This window comes from Hyperolius riggenbachi, chromosome 6, assembly GCF_040937935.1.
Source record: "Hyperolius riggenbachi isolate aHypRig1 chromosome 6, aHypRig1.pri, whole genome shotgun sequence".
In the NCBI taxonomy this organism is placed as follows: Eukaryota; Metazoa; Chordata; class Amphibia; order Anura; family Hyperoliidae; genus Hyperolius; species Hyperolius riggenbachi.
In genome coordinates this window covers 232817339-232835337 of record NC_090651.1, presented here as the reverse complement: position 1 = coordinate 232835337, position 17999 = coordinate 232817339, and the positions used below count along the sequence as shown (strand labels likewise).

At 42.1% G+C, this 17999-nt stretch overlaps 1 protein-coding gene across 7 annotated transcripts in view; it reads left to right on the top strand.

Annotated features, from left to right (window-relative positions):
• CHD5 (chromodomain helicase DNA binding protein 5) overlaps nucleotides 1-17999 on the top strand; it is a 401420-nt gene that overhangs the window by 150119 nt on the left and 233302 nt on the right. For all 7 annotated transcript variants that reach the window (XM_068240507.1, XM_068240506.1, XM_068240505.1 and 4 more), the window contains exons 7-11: nucleotides 1401-1524; nucleotides 4645-4817; nucleotides 10028-10252; nucleotides 11529-11729; nucleotides 12664-12875. In XM_068240507.1, the coding sequence (XP_068096608.1) occupies nucleotides 1401-1524; nucleotides 4645-4817; nucleotides 10028-10252; nucleotides 11529-11729; nucleotides 12664-12875 (935 nt within the window). The remainder of the gene's footprint in view (nucleotides 1-1400; nucleotides 1525-4644; nucleotides 4818-10027; nucleotides 10253-11528; nucleotides 11730-12663; nucleotides 12876-17999) is intronic.

The following is a 17999-nucleotide window of genomic DNA, read 5'->3' as shown; positions in this document are numbered from 1 at the left end:
GTTTTGTATGCGCGCGTTTTTGAAAAGGCAGATTTTGTTGCATAATATTCAAAAACGCATCAGAAATTCACATAATGAAAGTCAATGAGAACGCAATGGTATGCGTTTTTCCATGCATTTTTCCCCCAAATCATTTTTTGGGATGTATTTCTGCTTCCTGTTGTCTTCCTAGTGATTTACATATATGGAAATATAAAAACCTATTCAAAGCTTATATGCATTTTGTATATGCGAACCGCAAACGCATTAAAACTCACGCAAAATGCTTGAAAGCGCATCTGCTGTAAAAAAAAAAAACACACAAAAGACGCACACAACATAAAATGAAAACATGACATAAAACACAGCCTTTCATGTTATGTTATGTGTGCACCCAGCCTAGATGTTTGCATTCCTATCCTGGGCATTTATTTCTTTGTCTCTACATTAGTTAATTTAGTTCATCTCCCACTTAACGTTTCATGGGCACTTTATGTCCTGATGGTACTTATTCTCCTACCCACCTAATTGTCTCACTTTAGACTGCTCTTTCTGTGGCACAGGTCTTTTTCACTACCACCACCCCCCTCACTTGGCTATCCCCACACCTCCCCCTTTTCTTCCTTCTCTATTCCTTTTTTTTTTCTCACGTCTCCCCCCCCCCTTTCATACCTGTGCACCACAACCATGTCCCTCCATGTTCTCTGCCCCATATCATTCAGTAGCCTTTATTTACATAGGAGGGCCATGCCTCCAGAGCAAGATACAGCTGCACATCCGTTCCGCATCTTCACCTCCCGGTAGGACGCGCTAAGAGGTTGCACAACAGATTTAGTCATAGACCAAGCGAATATGTTTATGTTGACATTTCCTCTAGTATGATGCGAGCCATGTCACCTAGCAACAAAAGTTGCGTGGCTGTAAATATGGGAAGCCCTTCCACGCACGCAGCCACACACCTCTTCGAGCGTAATTGGTGCACACTAGGCTGCTCATTTTCTAGAGGGCGTGAGACCCCTGCCAAATGGTCGTTAGGTTGTGCACCCCCTACCGCCCACTGCTAGATCTCTATCCCCCCACAGTGCTACCACCTCATAATAAGTACCATGCATGAATGTCTTTATACATGCTAATGTGAAGTATCACTTTTATGCAATTGTACTGTATTTGAAAACGCTGGAAATATGCCATGTCTTGGTAAAGCTTAATCAGGCTTTTCTGTTTTGCCAATAACAAAAACAATTCTGCTTGATGATGCAGGCATGGAACATGCAGGAAAGCAATAGCTTTTTCTTTAACTTTTTAGTCTGCCGACTCAGAAAAAAATGTATCTGGAATCTGATTGGTCAGGGTGTACAACACAAACTTTTTTCGTTGCAAGGGAGCAGTCATAATGGTTTTCAACATTTTTTGTCATACAGAGTGATGAGGAAGAAAGAGAGGAGTCAGATTTTGATAATGCCAGTATTAACAGCTCCTCCGTCCGATCAGATCTGTCGGGGTTAGGAAACAAACCAAAACGTGGGAAAAATAAAAAAAAGCGAGGTAAGATTTATTTTTTTTTAAATATGATGCAGGTATATTATTGCTACTAAAGAAATATACTATATGAAAAGAACTTCTAAAGGTCTACAAAATTAATTCTAAAATCTTGGTTTGAGATGGTGTTGAAATACTGTAACGTTAGTTATTACTGGTATTTTATTGCATGGTAAACTAGTCATTTGTTGTGAAGAATATGTGTGATAAAAAAAATACAAAAATGATGTTATGATGTTCCTTCTCCCTGATGTAATATTCACTGCCTACTGGTTTTGTTTATATGCCTTTGGTAATGGTTCTAGAATCAAATACAGGAAAGGTAACGTAGTGATCTGAAGCGAGGTGGAGGAGGTTGCAGTATTGTCTTACGTGAGATTGATTAAAGGACTTAAATTAAAAAAAAAAAGTTAATTACCTTAGTGCTCTATTAGAGCTCTGTGTAGACGATCTGTGCCTCCCTTGTACTTTCCAGACCCTCTGTTATCTTAATCCTCTTATCATTACAGGCCCCGACCCAGCCCAGGGTCGCCTTATCTTAGTGCACTAAGGTAATTAACTTTTTTTTTTAATTTCAGCTCTTAAGTCCTTTAAACTCTGATCAAGTAGAGAATTTCAGCTGCTATTGAAACTTTGACACTTTGTTCAAGTGTCCGCTACAAAGTGCATATATATCCATGGATACCTGTCAGACGACCAAGCAGTGGGTGCAGGGCACTAACTTATGCCTGATGGACGCTTCGGTCCGTTGGAGCTTCTTCTGAGGCAAGCCAAGGGTGGTATTTTTCTGATTTGATGCAAACTGTGTTGCAGTTTGTGTGCCACTTGAAAACAAACCGATCAAATTGGTTGTAGTTTGACCAAATTGCAAGCTGCATACATACTGCAACAACATTTGCCTCAAGTTGGAAAAACTAGCAGTTCTTTGATTATCTCCATTGATTGGCCCTTAGTGGCCAATTAATTTGCTAGTATGGTTCCATTTTCCAGGCCCATGGAGATACAGTGTATGTGTGTTTGTAAAATTTTGTCTGTATTGATGAGATTCTTATCTGTCCTTGTCCAGATGATTTGATGTCAAGTACTGGCAAGGGATAAAATAAATTCTCTGGAGACAGGGGAAAAATATATACAATTTTTGTTTTAAAGTGGGCAAGCATTTTACTTGTTTGCCAGTTGATATGTTCACTTGCTTGGTGTTTAGGTAATTGAGGTGACAGACAATATTTGAGGGAGAGCTATTAAAAAAATCTATCAGCAGTTCTAACACTTCAACTCTCAAAGTTCAAAGTAGGCCTGAACGATTTTAGGAAAAAATTGAATTGAGCGAATTTTTGTCTGAAATCACGATTTCGATTCGATTCACGATTTTCTTTAAATCAAGCTTTGATCCCTGTGTCTCTCTGTCCCGTCTCTCTTTGTGCACCCCCTGTGTCTCTCTGTTTCCTTATTTTGTCTTTTTGTGACCCCTTTGTGTCCCTCTGTGTGTCTCTCTGTACCCGCTTTGGGTCTCTCTCTGTGGCCCCTCTGCCCCTCAAGCTGCGGCAGTTCTGAACATACCTACCAGCAAGAGTCCAGCGATGCCCGTCTATCCACTTCTTCTCCTGTAGGATTTAATGCACGGCATACTTCCTGTATGTCATGTGACACACAGGAACTAGGAAGTATGCTGTGTACATGAGCCGGCAGCCATCGATGGATGCCAGACAGTGTTGGGTTTGTGCAGAAAGTATGTCCAACACTGCAGATGCTGTGGGCTGCACTCGTCTGGACATGGGGGGAAGGGGGGCTGTGGGGGGGGGGGGGGTCGGTGGCGGGTTCGGGGAGTATGAAGCCGCTTATTCAAACTTCCCCTATGCAGAAATGACGTCATCGCGATACTTGCCACTTTGACGATTCCGAAATTGTGATCTTGGAGATCGCGATTTCGGTTTAAATTCGATTTATCTTTCAGGCCTAGTTCAAAGCCCAAAACGGCTCTTGACTGGAGTTATGCTTTAAAAGATATGTACAGTAATTATTTTCATATTTATTTATGAACTATAATATTAAAAAATAGATTTTTAATTGTCAAGTTTTTTTTTTTAATTATCACAATTAATTCATTAAACTATAATATTTTTAGAGCCTTGTGTGCTGGTTTGATAAGGAAATGTTGTATGGGCAAGACATAAGAAAATAGAGATTAAAAGTGGCAGGTTATCAGTTCCGAAGTCTGGGGACTTTGCTGTTATAAATCTAGCTCTTTGATACTGTAGCACAATGTGTACTGAAACAGGGCCTACTGCTCCAGTTTCGATCAACAAATTTCAATTGACAGTGGGTTGCTAGACTTTCTTTATTCACCACTGGGCAGATTACCTTTGTTATGCAATAAAACAACCTGGTAGGCTGAGCCAAAAGTTGTTGCACTGTGATAGTGAAAATTATTTTGTGCAGCAGCTTTTTAGCCAAAACATCTAGTATCAGCTATTGCAACTGACCACAATGTTGTGTCTAAGTAACTTAGGGCCTTTTTCCACTACCCTGCGATTTGCGATTTGCTTCTGATCGCAAATCGCATGGTACATTAAACTAATGGAAACTGCAGCAGCAATTTCCATTAGTGCGATCCGATTGCGATGCGATTTTGGTCAAAGCGCAATCGTCGTCCTGCTGCGTTTTGTATGCGATTGAGTTGTACTATAATGAGTATAGTAGCTCAATCGCAATCGCAATCGCATTGTGGAAATTGAAACGCGATTGCGTGGAAAAGAGCCCTTAAACTGTATGGGCAGTTTATTCCTCTACTCCATCAGGTAAATTACACATCCAGAATTAAGGTAAGAAACTTAACCAAGGTTTACAATTTGCAATCAACCCTAGCAATTTGTAAAGGTGAACAGTTCCTGTTTTCTCAACATAAGTGGAATACCACTTTAACAGATAAGCATATGTTTTTGGTTAGCTGCCAGGTTGTATTTTCTGAGAGACAGACAAATAGACAGGGAGAACTTCTCATAAGAAATGCTTGTTAATTATAGTCCACTGACTGTCAAATGTTCAGGACTGTAGATGTCATGTCTGTATTGCAGCATGAGAACAGTTCATCTGTAAAGTAATGTATGGGCTGTTCTCTTTGTGCAGCTGAAGTGGGAGAGGGAGACGGCTATGAGACGGACCATCAAGATTACTGCGAAGTCTGCCAGCAGGGAGGGGAGATCATACTCTGTGACACTTGTCCTCGTGCCTATCACCTTGTCTGCCTGGATCCAGAACTGGAGAAAGCCCCTGAGGGCAAGTGGAGCTGCCCACACTGTGTAGGCTTTTTTTCTGACTACTCCAATGAAACAACTCATAAAATGAATGAAGATTTATTTATAATATTGTTTGTAGTAGCCAATCAGATGTCATGTGCTACTGATTTATTGAGGTTTGGATACAAAAAATACCCAAATACTTAATCTAGGTGTAGTTCATAGAGCCTTTACTTACAAATCTGATCTGACATTGATTTGCTTGTCTAGTTCTCTGCCAGATCTACTGCATATCTCCATCGATATGCTGTGCTTCTCTTTTTTTTAATATTACTTTGGCGTTGTTTTTGTTTTTATTTCTCTCCCTCTCTCTCCCCTTTTAAAAAGGTGTGAAACTCAAAATATCATTTTTGCTCTTAAGCATTAAACAAAAAACTTATAGAAACATAAAACAGCTGGTATTAGTTACACTTCACGAAAGCTAACTGAAAACATCATTGGTTGGAGGACAAATTATCAGATTATCACCCCAGGGACTGGGTCCTGATCTCTACAGGTGGCAGTTATTGTGCATATATATTAACCTTTGTATTCCCTCTCGATCCCTTTTGCTGGTTGCCTTTTTCCTCCTTCTGTTTCTGCCCTTATTCTATAAACTTTTCTTCTGAGTTTTCTCACAGGAGGTGTTATCACAATAAAATACAGTACCTCTTCAGCCACCAACAAGCAAATACTGTGTTTCCCCGAAAATCAGACAGTGTCTTATATTAATTTTTCCTTAAAAATATGTGCTAGGGCTTATTTTCGGGGAGGTCTTATATTTTGTGGTGCAAGCCAGATCCCCCTTCAGTATTTAGCTAGATCTCCAGCAGTATATAGCCAGAAACACCTAGTGTATACCCACACACCCTCCCACCCCCCAGTATATAGCTAAAAAAAAAAAAACCTATTATGTGGCCAGTGTATATAGACATATTCCCCCCTCTCCCTGCCCCTGCCGCAGACACTAACACCTCTCCGTGCGATTGCATGGAATGCAACTGACTCCACTTAGACATCCAGTACAATCAGGTCAAAACACAGTAAGCTTCTGACAGCATTGCGCTGTTGCATAATTCAAATATCAGACCAGCGGGGAAAAGCAGATAAACTTGTACAGTATCAATGCCGCCGTATACAGGAAGTGATCTCTGCTTACTTCCTGTATACGTCAGGGCTGTTACTATACAACTTTAGATGCCTTTCCCCGCTGATCTGAGATCTGCATCATGCAGAGCATAAGCCGGAGGGGGATACGATTTGCTGGAGGAGGGGGGCCAGCAGCAGGGAGGTAAATTAGCAACAGCGGCGGGGGGGGGGGGGGGGGGTTGGGGTTGGTGCTCGGTGGTATGGAGGACCGCGGGGGGTGTCTTATTTTCGGGGAATGTCTTATATTTCAAGCATGCTTGAAATATAAGAGATGTCTTATTTTTGGGGGATGTCTTAATTTAGGGGTAAAACTGTAAGTATTCAAAATAAGTTGTGCAAGGGAGGCTGGAGGGCTGTTGGCACTGAGATGCATGGAAAGGTCTGCATTGCAGTTGGAAAAGCCGTGATTTTCCACAATGTGCCAGGGTTGACAGACAGCGAACTGTCAGGAGTGTGGTGTTGAAATCACACTGTGGGAGGGGTTTTACCACAATATCAGCCATACAGATCCCTCGATGATCTATTTGAGAAAACTTAAAGGATACCAGAGCCCAACTTGCTCTACCTTAAAAGCATAGTGCTGGTGGGAGGGGGTCAGTGTTCACTTACCACTCCCTCCGCTGCGTGCCTCCATTCTCCCCGTTCCTGGGCTCGTTCTGGCTCCTGACACAAGCGTCCAGTATGAAAATACTGCGCTGCACATACACAGTATTTCCTTTCTGCTCCTGTGCTCCTCTGACATCACTTAGATGTGCGCGCCTGCTCCCTTCTCCACAGCATGAACTGCAGAGGGCTGTGGAGAGAGCGCACGCTGAGACGACAGCAAGACGGGAGTGAGCGTGTCTAAGTGATATCAGAAGAGCGCGGTCATAAGGAGCAGAAAGGAAATGCTTCGCATGTGTGGCGCAGCATTGCCATACTGGTCGTTTGGGTCAGGAGCCAGAATGGGCCCTGGAATGGGGACAAAGGAAGCGCACAGCGGCGAACGGAGGGAGTGGAAAGTGAACACTAACCCCTCCCACCAGTACAATATGTTTTTAAAGCAGAGCAAGTTGGGCTCTGGTATCCTTTAAAGATTTCTCTTTGGAAAGCGGGTGTCAGCTACTGATTGGAATGAAGTTCAATCCTTGGTTAAAGTTCCTCTCTAATGAAAGTTTGATATTTAATTTCTTACCTACTCTTTAGTACTTTTTCAAACTAATTCTGAGAGAAAACCCAGGAGAAATATTTACTGAATGAAGCTCTCTATGTACTGAGCCGCCTGGTGATCATCTTAATTGTGTGGCAAGGGGAAAAGTACGAGTAATAGGAGCAATCCACTAGGTACCATTACTGTGAAATAGCTGGCATGTAGTAGGTGAAGAGAGGGAGAGCACTTTCAGCTGCACAAATTAAAATTGGAATAATCACAATGCCTTTTTGAAAGCTGAACATCCATACGAGGGATAGCAACAGTAATTACATGTAATAGTAAATCTGTAGCACAGATTCCGCACATGTAGTTTGCATTTAAAATGCACTATGGTGTTATTGTGTATGTTTTGCATTGTGATCTGCTTGTGCTGCTGCATGCATTCACTCAGGAGACAAGAGTGAAGAAAGGCCATTAATAGGAAAACTAATACAAAGGTATAAAAAGCCTACAGATGTGGAAAATGCACGTATACAAAAGGAGCCAAAAGGTTTTCAGCGAAAAACTGAATTTCTAGCTTATTAATACTTAATGGGTAGCTGAGCACAGAAATAGCCCTCAGTGAGATACCTTGGCTAAAAAGATTGAAAACTCATGTTTTAGAGTATTTTCTTGGCTTTTTTTTTTTAATTTTCCAAATGCATCCTCAGATTTTATTTTATACTGTTAAAAAAAAGTAAATTTGATGAGCAGTTCAAAAATGACTCCTTGAAAATTAATTAAGGGAAAAAGATGAAATGATTGATTTAAACTCTCTGCCTGTGCCTTGCTGGGAGGTGAAATGAGCTGAATATTGATAGATGGTGTTTTTGAGGAAATAAGCAGTAAATTCATTATGTAGGGAGGCTGTTTTGATTCCTGGAATATGGTTTAATCACGTCTCGCAGGGTATCTGGATGAGTAATCTGCGGAGCTCGTTAGAATATATTTAATAGCATTGAGCTGGAAGATACATATATACAGTGGGAAGCCATAGCAACCGTCTGAGTATTCACTTACATCAAATGAGTTGCAGACCAACAGGACATGAAGTGATTAGCTGCAGAGTGGCAAGAAACCAATTTGAAGCTACCCTGTACTGGATAACCGTACAACTAAATGGTGTTATGGCTGCATATTATGTAGGCTCTGGCACTGGCTGCTGTCATTAACTGAGAACTCCTGAGCCTCGGCAAGGACCATTATCACAAAGAACTGTACTTTTTTCAATAAAGATTTTTATTGATTTTATCAAACATGCAGCTCATATCTTGTACGTAAGGTTTGTACATTTTAATTGCCTGTGTATACCTATGTATAAAATGTACATTTGTTCCAGATTAAAATGCACTGTAAATTTATTTTTTCCTTTCTCACTACCATTTATGATGAATTATAAAAATCTGTTTAATTTGACAGGTTTTGGACTATTCCATCTCCTCTTGGGGCATTCTGAAGGTTTTCTCTATTTTCAAAAGCTCTTCCTGAATGGCAGTTGCTTTTTCCAATTGCCAAAACAGTGCGCTAATGAGTAGGTAGGCTGGTTGACATCTTTGTATGGATCGTTTCCAGGTAGTGCTTTTGTAAACAATAAATAAAACTCAGAGAATCCCCCCATGAGGAGATAGACTAGTCTAAATCCTGACAGATCTGCCAGATTTTTATTACCTTCTGTAAACGACAGCAGCACAGTAAAATAGTACTGTAATTTATAGTGCATTTTGATCTGGGAAAAAATGTACTTATACACGTGTATTTTAAATGTCCAATTTTTTGCGATAGTGGTCCTTTACGTTTAGTATTTCTACTGCAAAGGCCCTTCCCCTACCTGCTCACTATGTAGGATAAGCACAATGATGAGTCACAAAACTGGTCTCCTATCCTGTAACAACATTCTTACTGTTAGACCATAAGCATAGTACACAGTCCTGGCCAAAAGTTTTGAGGATGGTACAAATACTGGTTTTCACAAAGTTTTTTACTTCAGTATTTATAGATGTTTTTGTCTACTTTTATAGACAATTACATCAAGTTTATGCAAAGAGTCAATGTTTGCATTGTTGGCCCTTCTTTTCTTAAGCTTGGTGTTGAGCACGCATAAATCTTCTTGTGGTTAGCATTTTGCTCCTTCTTTTCTTAAGACCTTTGCAAATCGCCCTGACATGCTGTTAATCAACTTCTGGACCAAATCCTGACAGATGGCAACCCATTCTTTCATAATCGATACTTGGAGTTTGTCAGAATTTGGGTTGTTCATTCGCCTGCCTCTTGAGGATTGACTTCAGGTTCTCAATTGGATTAAGGTCTGGGGAGAGTCCTGGCCATTGATCCAATATTTCAATGTGTTGTTCCCCATGCTACTTAGTTATCACATTGGCCTTAGAACATGGTGCTCCATCATGCTGGAAATGCAGTGCTCTTCATTGTGTATGTATGAAAAAATTGCATGCAGAGCAGAGGTACATCTGGCTATTATAAAGACACTGGGGAAGGTTTGGGAAGAGAGGCAAATAATTTATTACAGAATGAGCAGGGATCAACTGTACCTGCAGTGCTGGCTGCAAAGAGTGCAGTGGGAAGAGGTAGGCTGGGTCAGGTGATCTGCTCTGTTCTGGGATAGGAACATTCACTTTACTGGCAATAAGACGAAACTGAATGCTGACAAACTTTGCACATTGCTAATTTAGCTTACTATTGTATGAGTGAAAAATAGGGCTTTACATGTTGCTTGATATCTTCCTTTAAATATCTCTTGACCCTTTAGACACACTAATATAAGAAACAGAGACCAGCTGCTTGAAATACATATGCTTCATTAATTTTATTTCTGGAGAGATATTTTGTTTGTTGTGCAAGGGCTGTTGATAAGCTATTGTGCATAATACTCTGTGATGTTTGCACTATGTTTCTGTAGGAAAAAGAAGGCATCCAGTGGGAGCCGAAGGAGGAAGATGAGGATGAAGATGATGGAGTTGAAGAAGAGGATGAGGAGGATGATCACATGGAGTTTTGTCGTGTCTGTAAAGACGGAGGGGAGCTCCTATGCTGTGATACTTGCCCCTCTTCATATCATTTGCACTGTCTTAACCCACCTCTGCCTGAAATTCCGAATGGTGAATGGTTGTGCCCGCGGTGCACGGTAAGTGTGTGCAAGCTGCCTCATCTCATTCCGACATGTTCTCCTCTCTCCGGTTCATTCACCAGCAGCCAGCCTGTTTTCTCTTCTCTGTTCCTACTCTCAGAAGGGCCCAGTATTACTGTGTCGGGGGTGGGGCTGGTTCACCACTGAAGTGTGGAGTGCACGGCCCAGGACAGGAGCTTCTGAGGGTGGGATTGCAGGAGGGGCATGAAAATTCGGGACAGTCCTGCCCAAATCACAACTGTTGTGGGGTATGCCTACGTGCTGATATTAGGGCTTGTTGAAACCTACCGAGCAGCACTATTACAAAGTAAATTTGATTTTATGGTTTCTGCTGTAAAGAAGGATATTCTTTCCCAATGCTTTCCAGATTGCTCAGCAATGTTGCTCAGATGTTTGTGCAACTCACAGCCATATGCTGTTCAGTACTTCCTAGCTCATCTCTGTTATAGTGAGCCAAAGAACACATAGCACTTGCTTAAAGAGGGACTGTAGTGACATATAGTAGTATGCAGTCATTTATTCAGGATACACACTTTTATGGTAATTTTCCTGTTTCAGCATCAGAAACACCCCTGACCATAATACACACCTAGGTTTAGAGGACAAAAACAAAGAGAAAAATAAATATATATATATACTAATCATGGTGCATTGATGGTTGAAGGGTATCTTGTGGATTATGCCTTCTTTGCCCCGTTGTACCTCTTGTTTCTCCTTTGTGTCCCCCTTTGTCCTCCATTTGTCCTCCTCTGTCCTCCTCTGCATGGGCACAGTACAGGAAGTCCCAGACATTGTGGCAGGTTGGAGGTTCATATTGGTAGGCACTCACAAGTCAGAAATTCCCTGCTTTTGGACTATAAGACGCAGAGTCTTATAGTCCAAAAAATACAGTTGATCTGTGTATTGTTGTATATTGGTATGTGACCCCGCTCTCCCAGTTTTGGTTAGCATAGGCTGTATAGATATGTGGAGTTCTCCTCTAAAGGCATTCTGGGACTCCAGGTATTATTTGAACTGACTTCTATTTGAACTTCTCTTTCGGAACTCTCAGTAAACAAATATTCTGCATACCTGACAGGAATTAACCTATCACCACCTGTGATAAATTTCAGAATGTAATTCAGGGTGAGGAAAGATTACTTTCTAAATAATGTATTGTTATAATTTAATTAATATTGTTAAAGAAATAAGCAATTTTATTCATAAGGTTATTTCACTACAGTTCCTCTTTAAAGTAAATCTGTTCACATAAATATGCTGTATTTTTTTGCAGTGTCCGCCATTAACGGGAAAAGTCCAGCGAATTCTGCACTGGAACTGGAGGGAGCCACCTTCACACACACCAGCTCCCCCCACTGAGATTGACCCACTCATGCCACCACCAAAGCCTATGGAAGGAATTCCAGAGAGAGAGTTCTTTGTCAAGTGGGCAGGGCTTTCCTACTGGCACTGCTCTTGGGTGAAAGAGCTGCAGGTGAGAATCTTCTACATCTTCTTTAACGCTAAAATCCATGCACACTGTTCAATACACATATATTTAATATCTTACTTGCCCCAGAAAATGTAACTTTGTCCAGCCAGCCTTGTAATTCAGACTGTAGACTGCCCAAATCTAATAGCACAACCAGCATCATTTGGAATAACTTTCTAGCAAATACAGACAGCTTTGACCTATTTGGTCAAATACTGCTCTCTCTGCCGCTGAAGGAGCCTTCAGAAGATCTTTGTGCTGCCGAAGACGAGCTGCTCCATACTGCACATACGCGAAAGCGCTCTCTCTCGCACACTTGCGCTTGCGCAGTATGGAGCCACCTGTCTTCGGGAGGACTCGACTTCCGAAGTCCCCTGCAGTGGGCGATTCAAACGGGGGAGCCAACGCTTAACGGAGGGGACTGGGAGAGGAGCAGGAAGGCTCTATAGGACCCAGAGCCTTCCCTCTTCTTAGATAAGTATGTGGCTGATTTTTTTTTCATACATACGTTTTATACATACCTGGGACTTCCTCCTGCCCCATGCGCACGGATCACTCCCACACCGCCGTCCTCCGCTGCCTGCATATTTATTTTTTGTTGCATATTTTTGAAAAATACGCAACAAAACCAGCATTTTTAAAAACGCACATTGCAGAACGCAAGCATATGCATTTTTTCATGCGGCCCATTGACTTGCATTATGTGTGTTTTTGCTGTGTTTTCCACAACGCTATCATTTCTGCCTAGTGTGTTCCCTGCCTCTTACTTCGTACAGCACCACGCAATATGTTTGCGCTTTATAAATAAATAATAATAATCATTTTATTCTGGAATAAATTTACTTCCTATTTGTATGTGTTTACATGTATTTTATATGTTTACAATTTTTCACAATACTGGTCCTTTAATATTAATTGGTTGACTTTAATGTTTCAGCTTGAGCTCTACCACACAGTCATGTTCCGGAATTACCAAAGAAAGAATGACATGGATGACCCACCACCCTTTGATTATGGTTCGGGGGATGAAGAGGGCAAGAGCGAGAAAAGGAAAAATAAAGACCCCGAGTACGGGAAGATGGAGGAGAAATATTATCGCTATGGGATTAAGCCGGAGTGGATGATGATCCATCGGATAATGAATCACAGGTAGAGAATCAGAGCACTGGTAGTGTGGCCTGGAGCTCACTGGGTCCAAATCATTTTTTGGCCTCCTTGTTACTTGTAGTATAATTTTTTCATAGCAAAAGGAAAAAGCTTAAGAAAATGAAGGCCGTGAATTTCACAGATTCTGGCTCTTGGCTGTCACCGACTAAGGTTTTCATACCTGTGACAGGTTACAAACCTTTTAGCTATCTTTGTTTTTACCCTAAAGGTTCATTTTTAAATGCTTCTTTTAAGAAAGTTGCAACTTTTGCAAAAATGCATATTCTCTAGTGTAACACTATTCTCTTAGAAAACATTGGCAAAGAATATGTTCTTTCAATAGAAAAGGTAGGTTTATAAAAAAATTTAATTTGGCACTATTTAAAAAAAACCCGATTACCTGTGATGCAGCATAATTGTGAAAGAGTTCCTTGACAGAAGGAGCAAATAATCAACTGTATCTAGTGTTGTTTTTTATTTTGTTGTTCCTTTTTTTGGGGGGTGGGGGGGTTGGACATTGTTGTGTTGAAACTAAAGTGTGAAAATAGAATTGATTGGGAGGTCGATGATAGTTTAATTTGGCGTTTTTTTGTTGGTAAATGTTTAATTTATAAACATTTAAGTTGAAGAAACATTCGCTAAAATCCTAAGAATATTTTATTTTACCCTTTATAGAATTTTTCATACCACATGACACTCTTATGACCTAAAATACTAAGGTTTATTTTACATGATATTTCCTAGTGAAAAAAATCAAAATTACTGTGGGAATATAGATACAAATATATACTCATATATATATATATATGTATATATATATATATATATATATATATATATATATATATATATATATATATATATATATATACCGTATGTGTGTGTGTGTTTTAACAAACATCATCCCCAGGAAAATAATCATCTCTCCTTTTATATTCTGTAGTTCATTATACCATTTTACCATTTTTACCTTATAGGTAATCCATAACATGATAATTCACTTTATTTCACCTTGAGTGAAGAAAAGTCCTGTCTTGTTTCAGGAAAGAAAGTAAAACTTTTATATCTTGCCGTGACGTAAGGTCTTATTAGAATAGTTTTAAAGCTAAAGTATTAAAAAATAAAAAACAAAACAAATTCCCTGCAAAAAAACATTAATACAACAGATAATTAAAACTTGTGAAATATTTTCCATACTACAGACAATTTTGAATCTGACAGAACTGACATTGGTATAACTTAAATAGGAATCACTCGCATATAAGCCGACCCGCATATAAGCCGATGTACCCACTGTTCCCCCAAGAAGCAGGAAAAAGTGATTGACTCGCATATAAGCCCCCACACACACCATCTCCCCCTCCCCAGTATAGTTCCCGTAATAGTATAAGTAGCCAGATGTGCCTTTAGTATCAGGCATCCTCCTTACTCAGTATAAATAGCCAAATGTGCTCCCTGTGTTAGGCAGCCCCCCATTATCAGATGTACCTCCTGTATTAGGCATCCCCCCCTGTACCCAGCTGTGCCCCCCTTGTATTAGGCATTTCCCCTCCTTAGCTATATGTGCCCCAGTATGTGCCCAGGGGATTATCTGAAACTGCTGTTTCCTGCATGAAGGTGTTGGTCTTCCCGCCAGCGGATCTGTGTCTGCAGAAATGTCCCCGGCTACTCCTTAGCCAGATGTGCCCCAGCATGTGCCCAGGAGATCAAGTGCTGCGGTCTACATGAAGGTGTCCATTTCCCCACCATGCCAGTAGAAATGTGGCCGGCTACTTGTATAGAATCGCTCCAATCAGTAGAGTCGTTGTGCAGCTCTTTCATGAAGGTGTCCGTCTCCCCTCAATGCCTACATTTTTTGTGCTCAAAAATTCGGCTTCTATGCGAGTATATGCGGTACCCTTCATCAGCTATATCAAAAATGAACAGCTGAAAACAAAAGAAAAATAATAGCTTCCAAACATATAATACTGCGTCATGGCTTAGCCTTTAAAGGATACCAGAGCCAAATGAAGTAGAGGAAACGGAGGGAGCAGACATGTACTGGCAGTTTTCCTGATGCCCACCGTTCCCCCCTCTCCTCTCGGCTCCTCCCATCCTACCTAAAAGCCAACCGGCAGCTTCTTCCTGGTCGCTGGAGTCGGGCATTAGTGCACAGGCGCTGGCCGGTTGCAAGTGTCCTACAGCCTGCACGCTCAGCCAGGAGAACACAGCACATGATGTCACCACTATGTCATGCACATGTGCTGTAGGACGCACGCAGCCGGGCCAGCTCCTGCCCACTAATGCTCAACTCCGGCAATCCCGGAAGGCATTTAGGGTGGCATTTAGGTAGGATCGGAGTGGCAGAGAGTAGAAGGGGGGGGGGGGGGAGCTGTGGGCATCAGGACCGCTGCCAATACATGCCTGCTCCCCCCATTTCTCTTTCTTCATTCGGCTCTGGTATCCTTTAAATAATACAGAAACACTTCTTTATTGAAAGTGAGATTTTTTAGGAATTTACACTTTGATATTGAGTTGAGATTCATAATGTTTTTCTTTTTAAACCATACACATACACCGTTTCTATAATAATGATGCACCTTTTATAATTTCTATAAATTCTATAATAATGACCTACCTGTTTTGAAATGTATACCTATAAAACCTTTTTGTCAAAAAAAATTCTCAAACAACATTGTTAAATCATGAATACTTATTATAAATCATGAATAATTATTATAAATTATTGAATAAATAATTCCTTGATTATTGATTTGGATAATCATGTGTCAATATAGTACATTTACTAAATGCATTCCTTTTCAGTAATTGTTTCCTGTAATTCTCTGCAGTGTTACTTCTAAATGGAATCTCCCAACATCTGCAGATTGACACTGCAGAGAAACAAGCATAGTCCTGCATGTCACACAAAGCTGATTGGCTGATCATTAAAATAAACTTATTCACACAGCTGAAAACCCCATTTTCATCAATGTTTATTTAAATCTTCATTTCTCCATTTTGACAGACATTAGCAGATTTGTTACACATTGTGAATATCTTTCTTTCTCACACATCACTATATCATCACTCAACAAACTCTGATTTCGATAAACTGTATTCAATTCTCTGCTGAAGAAATCAAATTTTTTTAGCTCCATTTGGAGCACATACATAGCACCTTACTCCCACAGGGAGTCTCTCTGCTATCACTCTGTCACTCCCTTACTAGACAAGACACAGAATATCCTGGTGGAGTCAAAGCACCAGAGCTGCAGCCACTAGGATGCACTCTATAGGCAGTATCAGTGTTTGGGAGTCTTGCCCAAGGTCTTCTACTGAATAGGTACTGAACAGGAATAGCCAAGATTCGAACCCTGGTCTCCTGTATCAGAGGCAGAGCACCTAACCAGTACACTATCCAGCCACTGCAGCAGGCATGATCATATAGCTTTCAATTTATAGGGATTTTTTAAATTATTTAATTTACATTGCATTCCAGTCTAGCATCATTAGGGTGTTATGATTGTATTGCGATTCAAAAGATGTCAACACAGAAAACAGTTTCATATTACTATGAACAATAACAAATGTACAATAAGGTTTAATCACGTATAAATAATACACATAGAGATGTCCTTTCTGATGTCAGATGAGGCTTTTCATTTAGAAAGATTACAATTATTTATTGTTTCATATTACGGCATTATATGAAATATTTATATATGTTTACATGTTGTGATGATCCGCTCAGCTGGTTGCACAGGCAGACAGCTGTTTGACCATTCCTCTAGTCCAGGGGTAGGGAACCTTTTTTGGCTGAGAGAGCCATAAACACGACATATTTTAAAATGTAATTCCGCGAGAGCCGTACAAAATGTTTTAAATGAAATACAAGGAAATGTGTGCGTTTTATGCAAAATCAACACTTTAAAGGTGCTGGGCGGGCAGGTTGGTGGGGGGGAGGCTGGTGAGGTGCTGGGTGGGCAGGTGATATTGCTTGGTGGGGGGATGGTGAGGTGCTGGGTGGGCAGGTGATATTGCTTGGTGGGGGGATGGTGAGGTGCTGGGTGGGCAGGTGATATTGCTTGGTGGGGGGATGGTGAGGTGCTGGGTGGGCAGGTGATATTGCTTGGTGGGGGGGAGGCTGGTGAGGTGCTGGGTGGGCAGGTGATATTGCTTGGTGGGGGGGAGGCTGGTGAGGTGCTGGGTGGGCAGGTGATATTGCTTGGTGGGGGGATGGTGAGGTGCTGGGTGGGCAGGTGATATTGCTTGGTGGGGGGATGGTGAGGTGCTGGGTGGGCAGGTGATATTGCTTGGTGGGGGGAGGCTGGTGAGGTGCTGGGTGGGCAGGTGATATTGCTTGGGGGGGGGGGGGCTGGTGATATTGCTTGGTGGGGGGTAGAAGGCAGGTGAGGTGCTGGGTGGCAGGTGATATTGTTTGGTGGGGGGGGGGAGGCTGGTGAGGTGCTGGGTGGGCAGGTGATATTGCTTGGTGGGGGGGGGAGGCTGGTGAGGTGCTGGGTGGGCAGGTGATATTGTTTGGTGGGGGGAGGCTGGTGAGGTGCTGGGTGGGCAGGTGATACTGCTTGGTGGGGGGGGGGAGGGCTGGTGAGGTGCTGGGTGGGCAGGTGATATTGCTTGGTGGGGGGTAGAAGGCAGGTGAGGTGCTGGGTGGGCAGGTTGGGGGGGGGGAGGCTGGTGAGGTGCTGGGTGGGCAGGTGATATTGCTTGGTGGGGGGGCTGGTGAGGTGCTGGGTGGGCAGGTGATATTGCTTGGTGGGGGGTAGAAGGCAGGTGAGGTGCTGGGTGGGCAGGTTTGTGGGGGGAGGCTGGTGAGGTGCTGGGTGGGCAGGTGATATTGTTTGGTGGGGGGAGGCTGGTGAGGTGCTGGGTGGGCAGGTGATATTGCTTGGTGGGGGGGGGGGGCTGGTGAGGTGCTGGGTGGGCAGGTGATATTGCTTGGTGGGGTGGGGGCTGGTGAGGTGCTGGGTGGGCGGGTGATATTGCTTGGTGGGGAGTAGAAGGCAGGTGAGGTGCTGGGTGGGCAGGTTGGGAGGGGGGGAGGCTGGTGAGGTGCTGGATGGGCAGGTGATATTGCTTGGTGGGGGGATGGTGAGGTGCTGGGTGGGCAGGAGATATTTCTTG